The sequence below is a fragment of the Rhinichthys klamathensis genome, unplaced genomic scaffold (genome assembly GCF_029890125.1).
Source record: "Rhinichthys klamathensis goyatoka isolate OS25496 unplaced genomic scaffold, OSU_Roscu_1.1 h1tg000019l_1, whole genome shotgun sequence".
In the NCBI taxonomy this organism is placed as follows: Eukaryota; Metazoa; Chordata; class Actinopteri; order Cypriniformes; family Leuciscidae; genus Rhinichthys; species Rhinichthys klamathensis.
In genome coordinates, this window is record NW_026606570.1 from 1629551 (window position 1) to 1657182 (window position 27632).

General features: G+C 42.2%; 1 protein-coding gene across 1 annotated transcript in view; it reads left to right on the forward strand.

Moving 5' to 3' along the window:
- LOC130071252 (segment polarity protein dishevelled homolog DVL-2-like) overlaps positions 1 to 27632 on the forward strand; it is a 133036-nt gene that overhangs the window by 86859 nt on the left and 18545 nt on the right. Inside the window, exons 5-11 of the mRNA XM_056235949.1 lie at positions 22104 to 22233; positions 22593 to 22683; positions 22934 to 23003; positions 23155 to 23294; positions 23378 to 23454; positions 23560 to 23627; positions 23720 to 23845. Of these exons, the coding sequence (XP_056091924.1) occupies positions 22104 to 22233; positions 22593 to 22683; positions 22934 to 23003; positions 23155 to 23294; positions 23378 to 23454; positions 23560 to 23627; positions 23720 to 23845 (702 nt within the window). The remainder of the gene's footprint in view (positions 1 to 22103; positions 22234 to 22592; positions 22684 to 22933; positions 23004 to 23154; positions 23295 to 23377; positions 23455 to 23559; positions 23628 to 23719; positions 23846 to 27632) is intronic.

Consider the following 27632-nt stretch of genomic DNA (forward strand, 5'->3'; position numbering starts at 1 on the left):
TTTCTGTGCAATTCCAGTCTCCCCCAATTATCACATTGTCATTATTATGACACTGTTTCAATATTCCACTTAAAATATTAAAAAATGTGATTCTCTCATGTCCCACATTCGGTACATACACATTTATGAAACAAAAAAGAAAACCTTCAATTTCAGCTTTCACTAAAACAAGACCCCCTTGTATAACTTCTTTGGAGCTTAAAATATTAACTCTAGTTTCTGGAGAAAAAAGAATCGCCACACCTGCACTAAAATTTGTCCCATGACTAAGTATCTGTTGCCCCTTCCAGCACATTTTCCCATCAGCTTCATTATCTACATCACTATGAGTTTCCTGAAGCAATACAACATTTAATCTTTTTAGCTGTATGCTTTCCAATAACAAATCACATTTATGTCTATCCCTCCCGCCATTAACATTAATGGAGCCCATCCTTAAACTATCCATACATGTATTTAAGAGGAGGAAAGACAGACATAACAGAAAAAGAAAGAAAGAAAGAAAACCCATGTGATGCATTTCTGATCAGTTTTTCAAGAACTTTTTTCCCCCTTCCTACATTTTCTTATTGTTGTAAGATGCTTCCTTAGCCGAAAACGCTTCTTTTCACTCAAAAGATCAAAACCAACTGCTTTTTGAAAAACTGTAACAGACCTAACAAACTTCTCAATGTCTGGAAAAAAAACTTTAACATTCACCTGTTTACCAAAGGTATCATCCAAGAAATGATTTATTTCCTCAAGGGGATATAAGGAAATTTCCTTTTGAAAATCTCCCTGTGAGCTATCAATGTCAATAGAATCTGTATCATCAGACATGGCAATAAATGCAATCTTTGCCTGTACAAGTTAATGATCCACTCAGATTTATTCCATCAGATTCCTCACCATAGTCACTTTGCTCAACGTTGCTGTTAACTGGAACAATAACACTAGTTCCAGCTGTGGCGTTCTCAACATTCCCGCTGCGAGTGACGGCACTAACGCTGCACTCAGCTGACTGTATCGGCTCCTCGGGCACTGGCTCAGAGATGACGCGCATTACTGTACCAGTGTCTGATTGTAACCCAGAAGGACCTGCGATTTCATTGTCAACACTCTTTTCTGAGGTGATCATAGCATCAAACTCCCCCTCTGAAACAATTTTTTTCGCTCCTCCATGCTCCTTATGTGGACACGCAATCCGCTTATGCCCTATGTCACCACAATCAAAACATCGCAAATTGCCAGAAGTTGCATACACCATGTATGATCTTCCTTCAAACTTTACACGAAAAGAAACAGCCAATGTATTTTCTGGAGAGTCCAAAAACATGTACACTTGTCTTCTAAAAGACTGAACATGTTTTAAAGACGGATATTTGCAACCTAAAGAGATCGTTCTGAACTCGCTAGCAAACTTACCGAATCTCACTAATTCACGTTCCAAAGCCTCATTAGAATTGAACGGCGGAATATTTGAAATAAAGATTTTGCTGGAAGGTGCATAAAGCGGAGTAACCTGCACAAGATTATCACGTATGACAATACCATTTTCAAGCAACCTGCTAGCAGTGTTTTTCTCTTTTACAAATACAACAACCGCTTTGTTCATTCGGGAGACGAAAATAATACTTTCAAAACCCACCTCATCTCCCACTGCCACGAGAATGTCCTCTACCATAACACCGTCATCAGGAACACACCTCACAGCATGCTGCAAAGATAGAGATGGCGAGACGCCATCCTATCGCGCAACTATGTTGCGCTCAAAAATGAACCGCTTAATAACAAAACAAAAAAACTGTCAGAACATGCAAAAAAAGAAAAAAGAAAGTGAAAAAAGAAAGAAAAAAAAAAGTCAAGAAAAAAAAGGAAGAAATAGAAAAGGTTTTGCAGCTCAGTTCTCACTCAACGCCACTCTCACCTCAAAACTCCCAGCATGCAGAGAGAGAGAGAGAAATATTATTTTATATATTTTATTTTATATTTAATTTATATACTTTTAAAGAACAGCATTTTTCAACTTTATCTAGTGTGAAATATTATATTTGTAAATGACTAGATGTACATTTTATAAGCATTTCATTTATATACTTTTAACCCTCTGGGGACCAAGGTGTTTTTGGGGTCCTTGAGATGTTTTGACATGCCCTGACATTTGTGCTTTTTTCAGTTGCTTATAAACATATTACTGGCACAGGTGAAATTACACTCTATTTAGCACAAACAGGGCTACCATAATATGTGAGCAACATGTATGTACATGTTTGTATTTTTGAGAGAATATTGTTTATGCATGTTTATTGATAAAACTAAAAATTAAAGTTTCTGAAATAAGGCCACAAAACACATACTAAAAATTAGTGATCGACCGATATATCGGCCGGCCGATATATCGGGCCGATATTTGCGGTTTTTACGTGTATCGGAATCGGCCGATACGCGGCTGCTGCGTTCGCCGATAGTTTTTTCCCGGCATTATTTATAGACAGGCGTCCACAGGCAGCTCTGTGCTGCTGGAGACGCTGCAGTTCACGTGCAGACCCTGCACTGTCCCTCCCCCACTAGCAGAGTGCAACCTGCGCTTCAAGATAACGGTAACTTTTAAACTTTCAAAGCATCTTTTAACTGTTTGACTGCTGAAATATTGTCAAACACTTTGAAAATGGAAACACGTTGCTTTATAACTGTTATGTGGTTGCAACTATATAGCTAAGAAAGTTTGTGGGTCCAAATGGAAAACGCGAATGACTCGTCTATAAAACTGCTTGCTTGCCATTGTATTTAGGGAGCTGCAAATAGCTGTAGGCTTTCCGTTCAGTATGCATTAGGGCTGTCAATGAATATTCTAAATACGAATATATATTCGAATAGTTTAAAAAAAACTGAATTTTGAAGGTGAAAATTAATATTCGAATGTGGAAAAACACGCCCGCGGTAGCAGACTAACGTTACCACAGCACAGCTCGCTCGGAGCGCTCAGTGTCGGTTCTATGTACTGTGAAACTTCAATTAATGTATTTGTTTCAATCACTGAATGAAGCCTGCTATATACCTTAAATTGCTTGCACAAAACTCTTGATCAGCACTCAACATTTGTTTGTTGTTGTTCATTTAAACCGGTATGCGCGGAGAGCGTGAGTGCGAGAGAGAGAGAGAGAGAGAGAGAGAGAGAGTGCGCCTGCGAGTCCGGGCGAGCCAGAGTGAGCTCTGCGGTCTTGGCCATTAGTTGATTTACTCGTTTTTTTTGTAGTAATACGTTGTCAAATATGTTCAAACTCAAATAAGCTACTTAATACTAGTAGTTATGTCTCTTTGTATTAATTTGTCCTGTTATTGACGTAATGCGCGTCATTGACCAAATGCACGACGATATGCTCAAATATGTTTTTTTAGAGGGAATATACAAACGCCATTTGAGCAATTTTGACAGCCCTAGTATGCGTACGGTAGCTGTTACGAACACTGGTCATAGGATTAAGTAATACCAACGTTGTTCCGTGCTTTTTGTGGGAGATTTATTCAGCGACCACCTGGCTGAGGTTTGGACGCGTGTGGTGTGTGTCTCCCTCGCCATCGCAGTGATATTAGAGACTAGACATGCTCATTTTATTTTATGTAGAAAAATTTAAACCATGGCAGTAAATAGTTCGTTACTTTTAAAATGAAGTACAGTGTGCACTGTGCACTTTATTATGCTGGTTGCTACTGTGTGCAATAGTGTAATTATTTTATTTATGCTTAAATATTTATTTTCACCAGTGAACTTTTTTTTGTTCTACCTCATGTTTTTAATATTTGTTAAATATTGTTTATCTACTTGTTCTTGTTCTACCTCACATGTTTTTACTATTTGTTAAATATAGATTTTTTTACGTTAAATAAATGGTACTTTTATTAAATTGAGACCTGTAACATTTGTTAACATCATGTCATTTTTATGATGTAAATTGAGGGAGCAAAATGTATCGGCTCCAAATATCGGCTCAAGAAAATCGGCAACCCGTATCGGTCATCGGCTAAGGCTGATGGGGAAAAAATCGGTATCGGTATCGGCACTAAAAAATCCATATCGGTCGATCCCTACTAAAAATGTGTCCACAAGACTTTTGACTAATGGAAGTTGTGGCCTAGAGTATTTTCTTCAAAATGATCTGAAAATCGTCATTTCTAATCATTCACATAACACCATAGATTGCTTTAAATTGTGAAAAACATTTTTTTGTTTGAAAGGCAATATGCGAATGGGCGTGAACGGCCCAACCCCCTCATGTATAATTAGGTGATTCTCACCTGAGAAGACAAAGATGCATTCATTTCATTCAGGTGTGTCACAAGAAAGAATGCAAGGAAAATATATATACACACACACACACAGACATATATATATATATAAACAATCAAAATATAAATTAAAGTCAAAAGCACATTTTTAGTCATACCTGGAAACAAATCCTGTTCAAATAGGTTATATAGGCCATTCAATAGAATTGGTTCAAAGTTAGAGTTGGAAACATCTTGAAAAGAAAATTGTCTTTTTCCATAAATCTCTTATAAAGTATTATTTTTTAAAGTATGCCAATACATTTATTATACATATTTCAAAGTTAAGGATTCATTATTTTGATATAGCCTAGCTGGAACAAACACTATAACAGTTGATAAGTTTATTTTTGACAAAACATACTATATATTTAACATATGAGCAGAAACTGCTAACAAAAGCTTATTTGATGTCTATTTTAGAGTTAAAACTTTATAATCTATCCTAAACTAGTCACACACACACACACACACACACACACAGAAACATGATTCAAATTTAAACAGTAGGCTATTTTTGCGTTTACAGACACTTAAGTTATTATATATCGCGATTAGAACAAACCACAAGAATAAAAACACTTACAGCCCAGCTCGCTCCTCGAAGTGAAAATAAACCAGCACTTGTTCTGAGGTAGGTAAATGTCCCAGGATTATTCCTCACAGCCGCGCAAGACGACAGTACATTAATCTGACTAAATATAGTGTGTTTACAGAGTTTATATGCGCGTTTACACGTCTCAATGTGTTGCTTCAGATCATTAGCGTTTGAATAGCGCGCGCTCTCCGTGGGCGTGTCACATTAGCGGAATGAGATGCGAGAACGATTATGAGAACGGCTGACACATCTCTCTTTTTATATAGATTACATTAACAGGGAATCTTTATTTTAGTTTTAAATTAGATAATTTAAAAGTACAAACTTAAATGATCATAATTGGCTGTGTCATTGGCTGTGCTGCGGCAACTGCACGAACCTATGACGGGGCGACTCTGAACCCGCTTCCAATGAGCGTGCTTCGCGCCCGCGCGCGTCAGAGCGCGTCAGAACCAAGATGGGTGTGGCCAAGGGCTATATATTGGGCGCCCCGTCGTCTGAGTTCTTTAGATTTAATCTCCTTCAGCAAAGACCTTTCTCTTCGCTGGATCCTCCGGATTTTTGGAGTCTTTTCGCCGCCGCCGTCGACAAGCCTACAGCAGGACTGCTACGAGGACGCCGGCACCTTCAGCCGCCTTCGATCGCCTTCTGCTAAGCCATCCTGCGCGCATCACCTTTATATCCTTTCAAAAGCTATCAGTGTTCGCCCCCGCGACACTTTCTAAAAGAGCAAATTACTAAGGCGCTGTTTCAAATGCCTTCCTGCGCCTCGTGTCGAGGCCTTCTTCAGGACGGGGATCGTCACATTATTTGCACCCGCTGCCTGGGTCCGGACCACGCAGAGGCTGCCCTTACTCGAGGCGGATGCCCCGAGTGTGACGCCCTGGACGCGCTCGCTTCGCCGCCTTCGCCGCGAAAGAGCCCACCACCACCGTGCTACCATCCCCTCTGGTTGAGCCGCGCAAGAAGAAGCGCCGCTCACAGAGGCCGCCAGAGCACGCGGTTTGCAGTGACGTCACGCCGGGCCAATCCCCACTTCACCAGCTTCACCACCACCCGAGGACTCCCCGTCGCCAGTCCAGTTCACACAGGCGGACCAGCACCCCTCCAGCAGAGCGATGGGCCTCGTCTCGTTTGGCGCGTCAGGGGATGACGACGAAAAGGATGACAGCCTTTCCTTTGATGCTGCATCCGACGACTGGCCGGGCTCGTCCTTCGACCCCGCGCCATCGACGTTAGCGGGCACGATTGTGGGCTCCAGCATGGACTCGGAGATCGTCCGCATCCTGTCCAAGGCCGTGGAAGACCTCGGGCTCGATTGGTCTTCCCCGGAAGAACCCGCCCGCAGCCGACTGGACGAGTGGTTCCTGCAGGGGCGCCGGCAGGCCCCTCGGCAAAGGCCCTCCCCTTTCTTCCCGGAAGTTCACGACGAACTCACGAAGTCGTGGGAAGCCCCTCACTCCGCTCGCCTGAAGCCTTCTTTCTCTTCGTCGCTCTCCTCTGTGGACGGCGCGAAAGAAAGAGACTACGAGGGAACTCCGCCCCTCGAGGAGGCTGTGGCCAATCATCTGTGCCCACCCTCCACCGCTGGATGGAAAGCCAAAGCTTCTCATCCCTCGAAGCCTTGCCGATCTACCTCAGCTCTCGCCGGTCGTGCATACGCCGCCGCCGGCCAAGCTGCGTCAGCGCTTCACTCCATGGCTGTCCTCCAAGTTTTTCAAGCCAAACTTCTCCGCACCATGGACGAGTCTGGACCTGATCCTGAGGCATTCAAGGACCTGCGCAGCGCCACCGACATAGCACTGCGAGCCACAAAAGCCACCGCCCAATCCATCGGCCGTGCCATGGCTAACCTGACTGTCCTTGAGCGCCATCTGTGGCTGACGCTAACAGAGATGAAGGATGCAGATAAGGCGTCGTTCCTCGACGCGCCTATCTCCCAAAGCGGCCTGTTTGGACCAGCGGTGAAAGAGTTCGCTGAGCGCTTCACCGAAGCCCGTAAGGATTCGCAGGCTATGCGTCACTTCCTGCCCAAGCGCTCTAGCTCATCGCAGAGCCGCCAAAAGCCGCCTCAGCAGCAGCGAGTCAAGACGGCACCTCCCGTCTCTCAGCCCAGACCTGAAACTAACTTCCGACGCCGCTCGTGCTCCGCCAACAGGAAGCAACCGCCCGAGCAACGGGGACCTCGGCCCAAGATTGTGCTGAACCCGGAGCCTCGTAAGTCTTCCTAGCTACAGGGAGAAAAAGAGAGAGCACGTGTCTCGCAAAAGCCGGGACCACTCTCTCCAAAACGTTTAAAACATTACCCAGTCCCCTTACAGGCGGTCTTGAAATGTCTGTACAGCAGCCAATGGGCCAGCCGCACAGCTCGCTCACCTGCAAACAAACGCCGTTTTAACGGCGACACACAGAAATCACATAAAGAGCCATTTTCTGCCTGTGTCATTAAAGGGTCACGTGTCCACACTAAAGTGCGCATTCCCACTTATCAAAACTGTCAAAGCAGTGCCAAATGCTTCCCCAGCTCAGGCTGGACGCCCCATAAATGTAGATCGCGTGCCCACTGTCATGTATGCACCACTACACATAGGCACTGTTCCCACAGTTATAAACACTTCCCCAGTAAAAGCGGGAAATTCTATCAGGGTAGCGCGTGTGCCCGCTGTCATGCACGCACCCCTACTCACAAACACTGTTTATATGGCCAAAAACCTCCCGCCATGAGCGGGAAGTTTTATGAAAGTGGCGCGCGTGCCTACGACAGTCTATGCACCCCCACCCATAAGCACTGTCCATACAGTCTTAAACATTTCTCCAACTCACGCTGTGAGCATTACGGATGTGGCGAGCGTGCCTGTAATCTCACACACACCCCTGCACTCGGCATATAACAAAGCTGCTCAGCGCGCGCCCGCGCCTCTGAGAGCTGTAAGCTCAGTATTAGCACAGGGCGATTCGCCGGCGGGAGCCATACGTCACTGCGACACGCCCCCAGCCAGCATTCAGCCCATATCTGTGTGAGCGAAAGCTTGGGAAAATATCCCCGACATGCCGAAATGGGTTTTGAACATAATAAAACACGGTTACTCGCTTCAATTCGCTCGCAGACCACCCCGCTTCACAGCGGTGGTCGAGACGAAAGTGAGAAAAGATGTTTCACATGTTCTACGCACCGAGGTGCTCAAACTGATAGAGAAGGGCGCTATAGAAACAGTCCCTCCCTCTATGAGCGAGGCAGGTTTTTACAGCCGCTATTTTCTCATCCCGAAGAAGGATGGTGGTCTCCGCCCCATTCTAGATCTCAGACATCTGAACAAAGCTTTAATGATTCGCTCGTTCAGAATGTTAACAACCAAACATATCCTCGCGCAAGTTCGCCTGGGGGATTGGTTTCTATCAGTGGATATGAAAGACGCTTACTTTCACATTCCGATAGCGCCCCATCACAGGCCATTTCTGAGATTCGCTTTCGAGGGACAGTCATACCAGTACACAGTACTACCATTCGGCCCATCACTGGCACCCCGTACATTCACGAAATGTATGGATGCAGCACTTTCCCCCCTGAGACAGCGGGGAGTGCGGATACTGAATTATCTCGACGATTGGCTAGTCCTAGCACAATCAGAGAGTCAGTTAATGACACACAGGTCTTGGATTATCAGCCATCTAGAATGCCTGGGTCTAAGAATCAATTTTGCAAAGAGCATGCTATCCCCCAGCCAGAATATTTCTTTTCTGGGAATAGTGCTAGACTCAGTGCAGATGACGGCGCGCCTCTCATCAGAGCGCGCGCTCACTATCCGGGGCCTTGCAACATCGTTCAGAGCGGGCGTGCGCGCCCCCGTCAAGCGATTTCAAAGGATGCTCGGTCTCATGGCCTCGGCATCAGCTGTACTCCAGCTAGGATTGTTGCACATGTGTCCTCTCCAACACTGGCTCAAAAGCCGTGTCCCCACTCACGCGTGGCGCTCGGGCCACTTTTTAATCAGAGCGAATCACGGCTGCATAAAAGCCCTGACGCCCTGGAAAGCTGTCGACTGGTATCAGTCCGGTGTGAGTTTGGGCGTGAACACAAGGAGAAAAATGATCACGACAGATGCCTCCAAAATAGGTTGGGGGGCCCTTTACGAGGGCAGGCCTGTCTCCGGCTTGTGGTCAAACCCGGAGAAGCGCCTACATATAAACTGTCTGGAATTGAAAGCGGTCGCTTTGGCTCTCAGAGCCCTGCTTCCGTACCTGAAGGACGAGCACGTCCTGGTCCGAACGGACAACATGACGGTAGTCTCATATATAAATCGCCAGGGTGGACTCAGGTCGAGCTCCCTGCACTCGATGGCCAGGGAACTCATCCTATGGTCCCAGCGCAACCTGCGCTCGCTGAGAGCAGCGCATGTGCCAGGTGTCCTGAACCAGGGAGCGGACATGCTGTCCAGAGACAAAGTTCTCCCAGGAGAATGGTCTCTCCAACCCCTGACGATTCAGTGGTTATGGCAAACCTTTGGCAGAGCAGAGGTCGACCTCTTTGCCTCCAAGGAAAATGCGCACTGCCCTCTCTTCTTTCCAAAGAGCACAGACGCGCTCGCCAAAATCTGGCCGAGCCGCCCATTGTATGCCTTCCCTCCGATCGCGATGCTACCTCAGGTCATCAGTCGGATCAGGGAGGAGAAATGTGCAGTGCTCCTGGTAGCCCCACTCTGGAAGAACCAGACGTGGTTTCCAGAACTGATGCAGATGATGCAATCCGCCCCATGGCCGATTCCGCTGAGGCTAGACCTCCTCAGACAGGCCAACGGGATGATCCTCCATCCCCGCCCCGATCTGTGGGCCCTCCATGCATGGCCCCTCAACGGGTTCCCGGGAACCTCCCCAGTGGAGTGTTGAGAACCATCACTGAGGCGCGAGCGCCCTCTACGAGGCGCTTATATGCCCAGAAATGGAAGGTGTTCAGTGACTGGTGTAAATCCAGGAACCTGAACCCTGAGACATGCGAGGTACCGAGCGTGCTTGTTTTCTTACAAGAGCTGTTGGAGGCAGGCCGCACCCCCTCCACGCTCAAAGCATATGTGGCTGCCATAGCGGCATCACATGATCCTGTAGAAGGACGCACACTAGGGAAAAACTACCTAGTTGTTCGTTTCCTGAGAGGCGCCAGGAGGATAAATCCCCCACGCCCCCCCTCAGTGCCGATCTGGGACCTGGCCACGGTCCTGGATGCACTCAAGAGTGCCCCGTTCTAACCCCTCCGAACTGTGCACCTTAAACAGCTCTCGCTCGAAACTGCTCTTTTGCTGGCTCTCGCCTCGGTCAAGAGAGTGGGCGACCTGCACGCGCTGTCATCAAGCGCTGCCTGCCTGGAATTTGGACCTAACGACAGCAGAGTTGTCCTTAGGCCAAAACACGGGTATATTCCTAAGGTGCTCTCTACACCCTTCAGAGCACAGGTGATATCTCTGGCCGCGCTATCGTCTCCAGCAGACGAAAGCGACGCTAATTTACTCTGCTCGGTCAGGGCGCTCAGAGTATATTTGGAACGTTCTGCCCTGTTCAGACAGACAGAGCAATTATTCGTATGCTTTGGCGGCCGCACCAAAGGTCTCGCTGTTTCAAAGCAGAGAATATCGCGCTGGATAGTTGATGCTATAGCGCTGGCTTATGAAGCCAAGGGCCTTCAGTGCCCCTTGGGCATCAGAGCTCACTCTACGAGAGGGATGGCCTCCTCGTGGGCGTGGTCGAGTGGGATACCCATTCAAGATATTTGTGCGGCAGCAGGCTGGGCCTCACCGTCAACATTTATCAGGTTTTATAACCTACAGGTCCCCTCATTGCACTCCAACATACTGTCGGTCTAACTATGCATAGGCTGGAGTGTGTACATGCTGAGCATTATCTCCTCCCTTATAGGGTCCGTCTCTGACTGACTTAGAGGGTTTTTCATGCATATCAGTACATAAAAATGTGCTTGTGTGTTTGGACGCCCATTGGGTCGTTCTACATTGTTCCTTATAAAGCCCGCCTTCGGCCGGCTCGTTGGATAATTACTTTGCTTAAAGGCTCAGGCATCTGCCTCTGGCTTAATAGAGCGAAGTCAGCACGCACGGCGTTTTACATGGTGTTCCCATAGCGTAAGCTACTTACGCAATAGGAGGAACCTCTCGAAAGGGAACGACTCGGTTACTAACGTAACCTCGGTTCCCTGAGAGGAGGGAACGAGTATTGCGTAAGCTGCCGTGCTTGTGCTTGGTCAGTTCGCTTCAGTCGATTGAACCTAAAGAACTCAGACGACGGGGCGCCCAATATATAGCCCTTGGCCACGCCCATCTTGGCGGGCTCTGACGCGTGCGGGCGCGAAGCACGCTCATTGGAAGCGGGTTCAGAGTCGCCCCGTCATAGGTTCGTGCAGTTGCCGCAGCACAGCCAATGACCGAGCTGCCTCGCTTATTGCTGTATGCTGTGCAGCTGCAATGCGTTTTACATAAAGACTTCAATATTTCTCGAGAAAAGGAGTTTTCCCATAGCGTAAGCTACTTACGCAATACTCGTTCCCTCCTCTCAGGGAACCGAGGTTACGTTAGTAACCGAGTCGTTTTTTTTAAATATGTTTCATAATTCTGTATGACCAGAAATGATGGAGTAGTTTAAGTCTATTTTTCTGCTATGTGAAAAAAATCTGCCAAAACGCACGGGTGCGTTCTTGGTCCCCAGAGGGTTAAAGAACAGAATGTTTTTCAACTCTAGTTAGTGTTAAATATTATATTTTGTAAATGACTAGATGTAAATTTTATAAGCATTTCATTTATATAGAACATAATGTTTTTCAACTTTAGTGTGACATATGATATATATTGTCCTCACTTCCACAGTGTCCTCAGCAATGAGCTCAGGAATGCGGAGGATGGAGGGGTATCATGTAACACAGACACACACACAGCGGTTCCTTTGACTGCTGCTGCTACCAGAGTTGTGATTTATTTTTTTATCGTGTGTTGTTTTCAAGATACACGCGACAGTAAATTACTATTAGAATCACACACACACACACACACACACAGAGCCCCTCTGACGGTGTCACGGATGGAACAGGAGTCAGACAGCTGGTAAGTGAAATAGTGTTTATTTACAGGTTGCAGATCCAGAAAGAGATATGGTGAGTATGCAAGCAGACGATATTCAGGATGGAACTTAGCTGAAGGATAACCAGAGTCTTTGTTTACAGATGCGGATGGAGAGTCACTGGGAACAGGCTGATGACCGGAGACTGGAGACTGAACTTCCGTGTGAAGGTTAGCAGGTGATCAATGGATGGAACTGAGATAGGTAGCGGGTAAGTTGCGGGTAAGTTGCAGGTAAGTAGCGTGATAGTCTGTAGTGTCATGTAGAGACGAGACCAGACAATGAGTGTGTGAAGAGGAGTTGAATATATAGGGAGGTGAACTGATGAGGTGCCGGTGATGGTGATTAAAACTCAGGGGACTCTGAACGAGTGGGAGGAGTGAGTGAAGCTGGTGGAATCTTGACAGACGGCTGCTTTGAGAGACAACAAACACACACACAATTGCGCGTCCCCCTCTGACTGCCGCTTTGAGAGACATCAAAACACCGGTGTGAAAAGAGTCCCTTTAGGAAAAACAGACCATAGGATATATATGGACGCAGAGACCGTAAAGACTCACAAAGATTGCAAGTTGATTTTATTTTTGTAAGCAGTTCATAACCTGTATGTTTTCTTCATCTCTCTAAACATGTCGGATGAACTCATTGCATTTTTTGTCATCCATTCATAAGCTGTATGTTTTTCTACAACTCTCTAAACATGTCGGATGATTTTTATTTTTTTGTTTTGAAATAATTGGTTCAGTAAGATATTTATTTTATAAGCATTTCATTTTTATAATTTTAAAGAGCAGAATGTTTTTCAACCTTAGTGTGAAATATTTTATTTATATACTTTTAAAGAACTGAATGGTTTTCAACTTTACTTAGTGTGAAATAATATTTACTTTTAAATGAACAGAATGTTTTTTCAACTTTTGTGTGAGATAAACTTCCACACTGTCCCCAGCAATGCGCTCAGAAATGTGGAGGGTGGGAGGGAGGGATCATGTGACGCACATCCTATATAAACCTTCTTGACACACATCCTGACACAAAACCAAGTGTCAAAACTATAACATATAATAACCCCGGTCAACAGGTCAAAACTAACTGTCAAAATGACGTATAACACCCCGGATCAAAACCAACTGACAAAATGATGTGCCATACCCCGGATCAAAACCAACTGTCAAAATGATGTGTAATACCCCGGTCAATAGGGCAAAACTATGTGTCAACTTGATATATAATACCCCCGGATCAAAACCAACTGATAAAATGATGTGTAATATCCAGGTCAATAGGTCAAAACTATGTGTCAACTTGATATATCAACACCCCGGTCAACAGGTCAAAACCAACTGTCAAAAAAGGGTAACACTTTATAATACTGTTCCTTCATTGATTAATAACTACACACGAACAAACGAGTAACGCACTATTAACATTCTAGTAACTACTATTAACTAACTAGAAACTCTGATTAACAAATTAGTAAGTAACAGCGCTCAGTTGAATGTGGTAGTTCACTATTAGCTAATCAATAACTACTATTTTTTTCATACCTCCTAGAGAACTACCATATACAGATTCATAATTAACATGATTAATGCATAATTTACAATAAAAGGTATAGGTAACCCGCTAGGAATGACTCAAGTGTTACTACATCATTCTAAATTAACTACTAATTATTTGGATCAGTATTCTAAAGTGAAAAAAACTACCTAATATTGACTGAAGACAGTGTACGCTTTTGAGATTTTTGTAAGATTTTGAATAGTAATTCCTTCTGATGGATTTGGTAACACTTTAGTCATTACTAGTGTATTCCCATGATCTTCACTTTAGAATACTGATCCAAATAATTAGTAGTTCCTTTAGAAAGATGTATTAACACTTGAGTCATTACTATCCAAAACCTTACAAAAACCTTAAAAGCTTACAATGACTTCAGTCAATATTAGGTAGTTATCATGTTTTTCACTTTGGAATACTGATCCAAATTTATTAGTAGTTTTTTTAGAAGGATGTTGTAACACTTGATTCATTACTAATGGGCTACCATTACCATACACTCACCTAAAGGATTATTAGGAACACCTGTTCAATTTCTCATTAATGCAATTATCTAATCAACCAATCACATGGCAGTTGCTTCAATGCATTTAGGGGAGTGGTCCTGGTCAAGACAATCTCCTGAACTCCAAACTGAATGTCAGAATGGGAAAGAAAGTCGATTTAAGCAATTTTGAGCGTGGCATGGTTGTTGGTGCCAGACGGGCCGGTCTGAGTATTTCACAATCTGCTCAGTTACTGGGATTTTCACGCACAACCATTTCTAGGGTTTACAATGAATGGTGTGAAAAGGGAAAAACATCCAGTATGCGGCAGTCCTGTGGGCGAAAATGCCTTGTTTATGCTAGAGGTCAGAGGAGAATGGGCCGGCTGATTCAAGCTGATAGAAGAGCAACTTTGACTGAAATAACCACTCGTTACAACCGAGGTATGCAGCAAAGCATTTGTGAAGCCACAACACGCACAACCTTGAGGTGGATGGGCTACAACAGCAGAAGACCCCACCGGGTACCACTCATCTCCACTACAAATAGGAAAAAGAGGCTACAATTTGCAAGAGCTCACCAAAATTGAACAGTTGAAGACTGGAAAAATGTTGCCTGGTCTGATGAGTCTCGATTTCTGTTGAGACATTCAGATGGTAGAGTCAGAATTTGGCGTAAACAGAATGAGAACATGGATCCATCATGCCTTGTTACCACTGTGCAGGCTGGTGGTGGTGGTGTAATGGTGTGGGGGATGTTTTCTTGGCACACTTTAGGCCCCTTAGTGCCAATTGGGCATCGTTTAAATGCCACGGCCTACCTGAGCATTGTTTCTGACCATGTCCATCCTTTTATGGCCACCATGTATCCATCCTCTGATGGCTACTTCCAGCAGGATAATGCACCATGTCACAAAGCTTGAATCATTTCAAATTGGTTTCTTGAACATGACAATGTGTTCACTGTACTAAAATGGCCCCCACAGTCACCAGATCTCAACCAAATAGAGCATCTTTGGGATGTGGTGGAACGGGAGCTTCGTGCCCTGGATGTGCATCCCACAAATCTCCATCAACTGCAAGATGCTATCCTATCAATATGGGCCAACATTTCTAAAGAATGCTTTCAGCACCTTGTTGAATCAATGCCACGTAGAATTAAGGCAGTTCTGAAGGCGAAAGGGGGTCAAACACAGTATTAGTATGGTGTTCCTAATCATCCTTTAGGTAAGTGTATATTATACATTATTAATATTAATTATGAACCTGTATAGTAGTTCTTATAGTCAAGTCAAGTCATCCTCATTTATATAGCGCTTTTAACAATGTAGATTGTTTCAAAGCAGCTTTACAGAGATAAACATATAATTTAAGGTAACAGAGATTGGTTTGATTTTATAGCGGTTCTTGAATGTTATTTTCCAGCTAAAGTTAGTTTTTATTGATTCACTTCCGTCGAAATGATAATTTCTTATTAAATTAGGCGCCGCTAAGACATGTCATATATTTTTATGACATACAACTTGTATAAAATATACAAAATGTATTAACAATATGTTCAATGTCATCAGAATAGAAATGAGAAAAGAGCAATGAGCTGAAAACTAAAATAAAAAAATAAAAAAGAGAAGAACATGAAGGAAAGATATTTATCTATACATCAGTTACACTGTACAAATTGTTTCATGTTATGGTTAAATTTTCATAAAGAAATGTTTCATAAGAAATGTTAGGTAATGTAGGGTCCAAAGGTTTAAAGTTGAGACGTACACAGATCTATACACGCATATTTTAAAAGCTTTTTTGTAAAGTAAAAATAAAAAATTATTTGCAACCGTTATGTTAACAGCATTATATTTCTGCCGTAAGAACAGCTATTCAGCTGATGGACACCGTGCTGTGTTGTCATGGGAACATCCCAGCTATTCGTTGCTCCCTTCATTAAGTGCGTTCCACATGGCTACATAATGGCACACTAAAGCCCTGCTCACTCCAAAGTCCCCACTTGAAGGGCTCTGCCGTCTGCCCTTCGAGGGGAGTAGGGCACAGGGAACCTAACGAGCAATAAGCACATCCCAGCCGGGTTCGCCACTTATTTGGTTCCCCTGGAAACATTTCCGTTGTGGTCTGTGTTATTTGCAGCGCGTTTCTGTATTTGGTTGTGTTGTGAACTTTTGCAGCGCGTTTCTGTATTTGGAGCACACGTGTTGTGAAACTGATGATGATGTTTTTTTTTAATTTGCAGGTGTTTTTTTCTATTTGCACGTGTTTTTTTCTATTTGCACGGATTTTTTTCTATTTGCATGTGTTTGCTTCAGTTGCAGCGCGTCAAGCCACCGTACTAAACAGACTTTAAACACAAACCTGTGATAAACGCTGATGGCGTTCATATGCACATTAAGAATTGATTCTATAGTTATGTGCTGTCACGCAGTGCAGAAGGAGAGATTCCAAAAGGCGTAAAGCAGGTAATATAGTCTTTAATAGAAATAAGGCAAAGCCGCTATGGCCGATGAACAAAGGTAATTTCACAAAAATATTCTGGTAGGCAGTGAGAAGCTCAAGCGGCAGGTCCGGAGGGCTCATGTGAGGTGAGATCAAGATTGCTGGTGAGGCGCGGAACCCTCTGCACTTCTTCACGGCACGACACTGGACACAGCACAAATCAGGTAACGTACAGTAGAAAATAATTAGACCGCACCAGACAGGACAAGACGGGACTGGACTATCATCTGTCGATAGAACACAACTGTCAGTAGCATACGTGACGGGTTCTAATAATCCGACAGAGAAGAGGAGAAAGAGATAGCTAGAAATAGAGAGACTAATGACGAGATTGAGAGCAGGTGTGGGGATGAGAGAACGAGGAACAGCTGAAGGAGATGAGTGAGTGATCATGGGTGTGTGTGAGAGCGGATGAGAGCAAGAGAAATAGGAGCAGAGAAAAAACAGCAGATGGAGACAGAGAGAAAGAAGAGAGAAAAGAACCAGGATCATGACAATGTGCGTTTGAATATATATGCGCAGGTTTGTAATTCCCTACAAACCATGCCTAAACAAACTACTTGTCTTGCCTATAAATTTTGATACATAATTTTTTTTTTTTTTATCACTTCGGGGTAGGTGCGTGAACCGAAAATTCTGAAAAAAAAGAAAAAACACTTTATCTGTAGAGTGGTACAGGGATCCTCCATAGGGAGAGGCATATGACATATAGTCTTCAGTGAGGTATGAAAAATAGTAGTTATTGATTAGCTAATAGTGAACTACCACATTCGACTGAGCGCTATTACTTACTAATTCGTTAATCAGAGTTTCTTGTTAGTTAATAGTAGTAACTAGAGTGATAATAATGCGTTACTCATTTGTTCCTGTGTAGTTATTCATTAATGAAGGAACCGTATTCTAAAGTGTTACCGAAAAAAGAATTTCAACTCCTGCACTAGTATTAGATACCATGGCATAAAGGGGTGGTTCAGAATTTTGGACATCGGGCCTCATTTCCAAGTTAGCCTTAGTGTTATTTATCAGTGGAGACAACAGTGCGAATCAACGGTAACTGCTAGCCTGCCATTAAATACAGTTTTACCCACTCCACAGTACACCAAAAGCAAATAAATTATAACGCCAGACTATCGATGTAAATGTCTGTTGAGAGAATAATGTTAGAAATCAAACTACCCTTTCATTGCATTGCAATAGTTATACTTTGTTCCCTGTATTTATTAGCACAGTCTACAGCAGCGGCGGAGTGATATGTAGTTACCTAGGCAACCGAGAGAGGTAGTGAGAGAGAAAGGTAGAGAGAGGTAGTGCAGGTAGTCCCGACTGTAGTGCGCTTCGGTTCTGTGTTTACTTTTCGGCGCAGTACTACTAACCGGAGCAAAGTAAAATTCTGCCGCTGCTGAGAAACTAGTTCCTGTAAATGTATTGCGATCATTGAGATGCAAGAGTAGTTTGATTTTTAACATTATTCTCTTAACAGACATTTACATCGATAGTCTGGCGTTATCATTTATTTGCGTTTGGTGAACTGTGGAGTGGGTAAAACTGTTTTTAATGGCAGGCTAGCAGTTACCGTTGACTCGCGCTAGCCTAGCACCGGCGAACTATGCAACTGGAACGACTGGATGAAAATTTTTGAAAACTGTCCACTGATAAAATAACACCAAGGCTAACTTGGAAATGGGGCCCGATGTCCAAAATCCTGAACCACCCCTTTAAGAAGCTTTCTCCCTCCCACCATAAACCCTAGTCTACCTCATTCTTAAAATCACTGAGTTTCTTGCAACAAGATTACATTAATATTTTTCAGATTAATAAGGTCTAACAAAGCATCATTCTTTGCCTTATCTTTTGTCTTATTGCAGTTATGTGCTTTTTGAGATGGAAATGTTTCTGCTGTGATATTTCTTTGTAAGAGCTGTTTTTCCTTAACCACGTCACAGAAGTTACAAACTTCTCAAAGTCTGGAAAAAAAGTCCCTACTTCAACTCCCACTTTTCCTTTTGTCACATCCAGAAATCTATTAATTTCATTAACAGTATACAAGTCCTTTGCCACATCCAAACCATCTAACCATTGCTCATCATCTCTTGAGCCCTCATCCGTGCATTGAGAAAGTATTTCCAAATCAACACCTGGGAAAGGGGTGTAATGGCATGATTATGTTCCGTTTTATTTTTATGGTTTTCCTGTGTTCCCAGAATTCTCGTTTCCAGTTAGTTGTCATGATTTCTAATTGAGTTGCGCACCCATTACCCATTCTGTTAATCATCCCTGTGTTTATTTAAGCCCTCAGTTCTTTCTGTTCTTTGTTTGGTGTCATCTTGGTTAAATGTGTACAGCCCTTTTTAAGTCATTCCACAAGTTTTTTCTTTTCAATTGGATTTAGGTCTGGGGTCTGACTGGTCTATTCCAAAACATTATTTTTTTCTGAAGCCGTTCCGTTGTTGACTTAGATTTGTGTTTGAGGTTATTATTGTGCTGAAAGATAAAATGCATCTTCAGATGTTAATAGAGGCCTGCAAGTTTTGTGTTTCAAAATTATTGGTATTTGCTTCTATCTTGACTACTACCCCAGTCCCAGCTGAAGAGAAGCAGCCCTATAGCAGCATGATGCTTGCACCACCATGCTTTGTGGTTATGGTGTTGTTTGAGTCATGAGCAGTCTTGATTTGTGCTAAATGTATGTGTGGCAAGCAGGGCAGGGAAGAAAGCCGTGGGAACAGGCCAGGAACAAGTGCTAATGAACAGAACCTGCAATGTCTCTCCCCAACAGACAGGCACAGCAGGATTTTATTAGGTGCTTCTCAAATGGAATTCTGCATCCTAGTGAGGCTGTGTCTTTACAGTCCAGTCGTTTTGGAGGCTTGTAGTCCTCCTCAGCAGGGGCGTCACTAGGATTTTCATTTTAGGGGGGCTAAGCCCCCAATATGATTTTTTTTTTTTAAATAAAAAAATGTAACACTTTAGTTTAGGATCTAAAGATCACTATTAACCATTTTCATTACGATGCAAAGGCACGGTTTTATAATAACTGTGGTCCCTAATGTGAGGTAGGGCAAAAAAGGGGGTTCGGGGTCTCCCCGAGAAAATTTTGATTTCTCTGATCTACATATGTGCATTTTAAGATGTTCTGAAGGCCAAAAAACTTGGATAGTGCAGCAGCTGATTATTTTTCTCTCCTCATCAGCATCACACTCTTTTTCTCTTTGTTTTTATCTTGCTCTGTCTCTTCCCCTCCTAAAGCTGAGCTTTGACTGATATAGGCTTTTCATTTTTGTCTGTCAGTGAAGAAAGTAAACATAGGGTCAACTGATAGGTTGATTTTGCCTATGAATCATTTTCTCAGACGCGTTTATTTACTGAAAGCTACTAAAGGTAATTAAGTTTATTAAATGCATTCACAATATGTAGGCTACACATTTATTATTGATCTTATGCCTAATACAGGGCCGTAGACAGGGCTTTAGTCACAGAGGTCCTAAATTTGAGGTTGGTAGGGGGTTCAAATTTTTTATTTCTCTGATATGTGCATTTCAAGACGTTTGAAGACCAAAAAAGGATAAAAAATAGCTTTAAAACCATGTCAGTGCGGGCAGATTATTTGTCAATACCTGCTCTCTTCTCATCTCCATCACTCTTTCTTTTTTTCTCAGTCTCTTCGTCCCTTTCTCTTCCCCTCCTAAAGCTGAGCTTTTTTAATTTACTAAAGGCTACAATTTGTATTATATCCTCAATATGTACACATTCATTATTAATCTTGTGCCTAACATGATGAAAACGGCTTTGTTAATGTTTCTTGTAAACTAATTATTACATTACATGAGTCACGTTACAGCCTATTTTCAGTTCAAAATGGCGAAATTAGACAAAACTATATTAGTTTGCCTGATTATTTTTTGTCATTCGTTTAACATTTATGACCTAAAAAAAGTAAAATATGAAATGTTAGGTTTAGCTACTTACATCTTATCTCGCACTTGACCGTACGCGTCGAGTCGCACTGTTAAAATTCGCGCTCAGCAGCGTCTGTGAACATAAAGCCCGCCTACTTTGATTTGATTGGTCATCTCAAATATTCTGACATTGACGAGCAGTGACAGACCAATGAGGCTCAGATGAACACACATGAACACACACACACACCCTGTCCTCTGTTTCTGACGTGCTCTCTGTCGGCGCCGCTGCGGATTGAAGATGAAGAACGCGCTGAATCTGATTATAACAAGACTGAAGCGAACACGAATTTGTGTAGCCTACATTAATCTCACATTTTTAGGGGGGCTAGGCAGAAGTTTAGGGGGGCTGAAGCCCCCCTAAAAAGGGCCTAGTGACGCCCCTGCTCCTCAGCATTAAACACTAGAATGAGACGAGACAAGTAAGTGTGCATGCATGGCTGTGTCAAATTATAATTATAGTTTGTAAAATATATTAAAAACTGTCCTTCTATTTACGCAGTACAGCTAATGACAACAATTTGTGGTCTCCTACTGGTTTACATTGTGCACAGTTCAGCATTATATTAATTTACAACAAAACAAACAAAAACATAATGCCTTTATCTCAAATAATTTTTGGGTCTTGCATTACGTAGTCAAACTGGACTAGCTCAGTGCTGATTTACTTTCTGCTAATTCTTTTTTGTGAATTGGATTGTGGGGGATTAGAGGACGCAAAGGATACATTTGATGCATTCTTCAAAGCAGGCCGAATAAAAGATGCGAAACAAAGGCTGCCTTCAAAGGATTCTTTAAATTGAGACGTCCTTTGCTGGAGCTTGATGATGTGGCAGCCAAGATATGCAGTCTTACTTGGACGCAGCCTTCCAATTAAGAAGCGCCTATCTTGTCTCTCTACTCACTGCAAAATTAAAACACCTGTTAGATCTCACTAACCAGAGGCTTTTCCCTCGCCAATTGCGTCTCCCGTCGTCGCTCCCAAACTGCAATGAATGCTAAACCATGTCGACCTTCCCACAAGACCTTTTAAAAATGTATGGCCCAAAAGTTCAATTTGGTTTTATCAGACCCTAAAATATTTTTCCACATGGTCATGTTTTTTTTTTTTTATTAATGGTTTGTGTCTAGCCACCCTATTTCATTGCCCAGACAATATGAAGAATATAGGATAGTGTTGTCACTGGCAATATAAAGACTAAGAATATGCTAAGATGCTAAAATCACAGAAAAAGCTGATTTTTATACAGAGTTAATCAGCATCATTAAAATGATGATGAGTATTATGATTACTTTTCAGTAAAAGTTTTAATTGATTATGTTTTAATGTTAATTCCAAACAGAGTATAATGCCCTGCAATGCCCCGGGTGTGCACACTAATGCAATTTTTTGCAATCCACTCTAAATGTGTACATTTTATTTAATTCATAATGAATTCATCATTAATTTACATAATGCCAAGGAAATGCAGTGAATGAGTTCTGATGACACTGGGTTGCAATATAAATGTGCTAATAAATCTAGATATAACCAAATTGTTGTTTTAAAAATTATCTGGTTGTTGCTTTATTGATTCTCCAGGGTCTCGTGTGAATGGTCAAACACGGTTAGAACGGCACATGGCCGGCTATGAAAGCTCCTCCACCATGATGAGCAGTGACCTGGACACCACCAGCTTCTGTGACTCAGATGAGGATGGCACCATGAGCAGGTACACAGTGTGTAACTGGAAAAAGTAGTACCTCGTAGTAGTAAATGTGGTTTTCGAGAGGATTTAGAACTCAGATATTGACAGCAGCTGTCTGTCAGGCCTGAAATAGACATCTAAAAAGTGGTCTTCTCTTACAAATGTATTTAGTTTATACAAGTTTATGCTCATAAATGTTGAATTGGATTTGATATTTAGGTTTGTGCACAGTCTCTATCTTCCTCAAAGGATATAATGATGTCTGACAACTACATATTGGCATGATTTTATAAATGAATGCTGTGGAACATATCACTAGTTTTTTTGTTTGTTTGTTTTTCATCTTTTACATGTTTTAATGTCTTGTTCAATTTTCTATGCAGGTTTAGTAGTTCTACAGAACAGAGTACAGCCTCCAGATTGTTAAAGAGACACCGCAGGCGTAGGAAACAGCGGCCACCGAGACTAGAACGGGTAAAGCAGCATCAACTGTTTTGTGAAATATTAACAGTTAAAAAAAATATATAATTATTGACAAACCTTCTCAGAGGTTCTCAGTTGTATTTGTCAGTATATAAATATAATAAATAGAAAATGTATGCACTCTGTTGCTTAACTGTTATACTGCGAATTCAGGTTACTTGTATATTCCAGGATGTAATATCATTACATTATACTTGTCATTTGCTGCCTCAAATTGATTTTATTTATTGTGTTATTTTAGGCATCGTCATTCAGCAGTGTGACTGACTCCACAATGTCACTCAACATCATCACTGTTACTCTCAATATGGGTGAGTTCAATTTGTAACAATTATTGGTATTTCAAAAATACTTTTGTGTCTTAGTTTTTATCTAAAACTTTTCATAATGTAATAAAATAAACATAGACTAGCTGTATCTAGCATGGATTTATGTAATTTTCTCGCTCTCTGTCTCAACAAGATAAATATAATTTCTTGGGCATCAGTATTGTTGGTCAGAGTAATGAGCGGGGGGATGGAGGCATCTACATCGGCTCCATTATGAAGGGAGGAGCCGTGGCGGCGGATGGGCGAATAGAGCCTGGAGACATGTTGCTGCAGGTGCTGCACTTTCTCTCCATTTATCTGTTCATTCTGATGTTTGTCATTTTGATATTCATTATAAAGTCTCTTTCCATCTGCAGGTGAATGATATAAACTTTGAGAACATGAGTAATGATGATGCTGTAAAGGTGCTAAGAGACATTTTACACAAACCTGGGTGAGTCTTACAAACATCTCTTTGAGTTATGACCTAAAGGTTTTGTGGTAAAACGTCACGTTTGAACATTGCATTGAGTGTGTGTTTACGTGTGTTTGGCTGTAGACCCATCATCCTGACTGTGGCTAAGTGCTGGGACCCTTCACCTCAGGGATACTTCACACTGCCCTGCAGTGAGTAACTCTGAATTATAAAATTATTGATTGAGATGTAATAGAGATCTAAACTTCTTTCTTGAACTAAACTTTACTCCTGTTATTTTTAGATGAGCCGATCCGACCCATTGACCCTGCTGTGTGGGTAACTCACTCTGTGGCCATGAGTGGTGGAGCATACCCTCCTTACCCTCCCAGCACCATCACTTCCAGCTCATCTGTTACAGAGACTGAGAGTAATCCCTTGTCTTTCACTCTCTTTCTCACTTTTTCTTTAAATCCTTATCTTTAATATCCATTACATTAAAGGGGTCATATAATGGTACATGCACTTTTACAAGTTGATTGTACTGAAATGTGTGTTGGCAGTGCCTGTACACAACCATCATAAAATGAAAAAAATCCATCCAGTGTTTTTGTTTTAATCTCCTTATATGTTTTCCCCTGCCTCAAATTGAGCCGTTCGATTTTGTGACGTCACACGCTCGGAAGCCCCTCCCACGATTGTTGATTGACAGCATCGTTTCAACACAGACAATCATAGTCTGCGCAGACCGGCGCGGTCATTGTTGATATGCTGGAGCACTGTCTATGAGCAGAATGGCGTCTAAGCGATTGTGGTGTTCTGTTCTTGGGTGCAATAACGAACACAGCAGTCATTTTAATGTTCCTAAATCCGAACCGCTGAAGACGCAGTGGCTGAGTTTGTTTTCGAAGGGAATATTCCCCACGAGCAACGTCAATGCTTTCATGTTTGCGCGAATCATTTCTCACCAGACTGCTTTATAAACGAGGGTCAGTATGAGCTGGTTTTGCTAAGAAGCTGCTCATGAAAAAAGGATCGGTACCAGCTATTCGTGTTCCTGCTGAACCTCTAGAACAACTGAAGTGAGTGTAACGTTTTATTAAACTTTATATTAATATTTATATTAATCTTTGCAAATCGCTAGCTGCACGCTTCACAATGAATGCGTCTAAGGTTTACACTTAGGGTACATTACGGCATGTTTTCTATGTATGATGTTCTCAATATAATTCATAATCCCACGTTTATACTGAACAACGCGTTATGGTTATTGTGTTATTGTGTTACAAACGGTGTACACACAGAACAGAGAGGCGGGGTGAGCAAACCTCATTATCATTTAAAGTCATATGCACTGAAACGGCGTGCTGAAAACAGAGCTGTTTTTGACCAAGTAAAATAAGTGTTTTCTTACAATACTAATGAGAATTTTTAATTAAAGTATATTACAAATTTTTAATTTAGACCCTAAAGAATCATACTAGCTTGTACAAAAATGGCATTATATGACCCCTTTTACCACTCCTTTCTTTGACCTATGAAAGTTGTTGACTGCGTTTACAAACACACAATAAAATAATACAGCTTTACAGTGATACAAGAAAGTGATGCATTTCGGCTGTTGTTCAGCTAAAGTCAGTTCAGTGTTGATTCAGTTGTTAGCCATGTTAGCTGTTATAGTTTTTCAATTAAAAACTATACATCCAAGTGGATGCTGCACACTGGTGATCGTTGAGGAAAGATTGCCTGATATGATTGTAAAGCGCTTTGGGAGAACAGTAGTACATATGAAAGCGCTATATGCCTCATAAATGCCTCATTCATTCATTAATTCATTCAATTCAATTCACATTTATTTGTATAGCGCTTTTCATAATACACATTGTTTCAAAGGAGCTTTACAGAAAATGCATGAGTCCACTTTGCAATTGAGAGTGATCTGTTATCAGAGTATTTCAGAAATGTACATATACAAATCACAGTTAGCTAAAAATGTATTAATTTAAGCAATGTAATAATTTAAGGCAGAAACAATGAGCTCATTGAAGTAATGAATACTTGTTTGTTAGCAAATGATTATGACATATAGAAAATTATAGCATTGGTGCATGTTGATTCAGAGTTAGCGTCAACTGAAGTCTTCGCAGGAGTTGGCGCCATCTCTTCACAGGTGTTGGGGCATCTGAAGTCTTCATAATAGGCTGGATCCAAACTGGAGCTGACATACTCTCTAGTTACCTCAGGATGGGTATCCCGAGATAAAACAAAGAAGCAAATAGAAAATAATTAGCTTAGCTGCTGTTCATAACATTAAGCAAGGATAATCATGTGCATTTGATCTGATATAACTGGAGTGTAAGGTTATGAGATGCATTAAATGAATGCTAGGCTAAAGAGCTGCGTCTTTAATCTAGATTTAAACTGGGGGAGCGAATTTGAGCCCTAATCCAGAGTTTAGGAGCCAAATGTGAAAACGCTTTCCCCCCATTTAGTGGACTTGCATATCCTAGGTACTACCTGACACGCTTTTGAAGCACGTGGTCCAGATATTGGGCAAACGTGCCTGGGATTGCTGCCACTGGAGCTTGCTGGTACAGATCTGCATCCAATCCACACCAAAATACAGTTTTTAGGGCGTCATTTGCCCAGCTTACCCCATGAGAAATCTCCAGGAACTCGGCAACATATTCCTCGATCTGGCGGCCCTCCTAGAAGCTAGGGATGTTACATTTGACACTGGAGCGAGTACGCAGCGCAATTTCTCATGAAGCTCCGTGCGCGTATTGTTTTCAGAGAAAACAATCTTTCCAGTCACGTGAATGCTTCACTTTGCATGTCGGAATGTTTGAACCCAGACCATTTACTAACATTTTTTTTTAATATATATATATATATATACAGTATGTATAAATAAGCCTATAGCCTATGTTACATGATCATATATTCTGACACATAAACAGCATAGAAACCATAAATTAGACCAACATTTACTTGCATCAAGCAACTCTGTTGGTATTTAGCATTGGCAGGCTTTTATTTGTGCTTAATGGATAAAACAACGGCGCTGGGCACTCAGCTGCTCATAAACATGGCTGCTATAAATTTGACCTGCCACAAGATGGCGCTGTTTTCGACACTCTTGATGCTTCAAATCTTTTCCCGAAACATTCAGGGGAAAGCCTCAATGCTTCATGAGGCTTCATTTGCCCATCCCTACTGTAAGCAGGTCACCAGTCGAGTGACGGGATCAGAAGGGGTGAGGAGAACACCCATTCTGTTTTCTTTTTGGTCGGTTCTTCTGTCACGCTTTTGGCTGTGTGAGGCACGTCAAAGCAGACTCAGACGACAGGATGAAGTGACAACAGGAATTTAATATAAACAGAAACGTTCCAAAACTACAACTCAGTGTGGACGAGAACCGACCGTGAACAGAGAACAATGAGGAACTTAAATACACAGATGAAATAGGAAGACAAGGTGACAACAGCTGAACATGGTGAGTGATGATGATCGCTGGCAGGTGCGGGTAATGGTGAAGTGAGTGCAGGTGTGAGCCGGAGAGGATGATGGGACATGTAGTGAAGACGGTGACTAACAGGTGACCGTGACACTACCAGAAGCCCAGAATTTTTTTTTTTTTTTTTTTAACATTTGTTTATTGATTTTTCCAGTGACATAACAAAATCAAGAGGTAACAATTCGGGAGTCAAAACAGTGTCAAATACAACTAACAAGAAATCAAAATAAAATAAAGAAATAAAATACAAAAAACAACCCCCAAAAACAAATAAACAGAACAAAACAAAAACACACACAAAAAAAAAAAACAGTCACCCACTGCAAAATAAAAGCCCAATATGTTCACTTACAGAGAGATAAATAAAAAACATCCCAGCATGCTACAAATTTCCACAAGAAAAAAACTCACAATTAGAAGACAATCAGGGTGGCTACTCTGGAATAGCTGTAAAAGTCAATCCCTCAACATGTGCAAAAAATGGACCCCAGGTTTTATTAAACTTTGCAAGAGAACCATGTATCGAGCACCTAACTTTCTCCAACTTCACGAACTGAAGGATGTCCCTGATCCAAGACAAGTGAGAAGGCGGCGCAGGAGACTTCCACCTCAATAAAATCAAACGTCTAGCCAATAAGGAGATAAAGGCTACAAAGTCAGCTTTATATTTAGGAAGCTGCAAAGTAGGAGGCAAACCCCC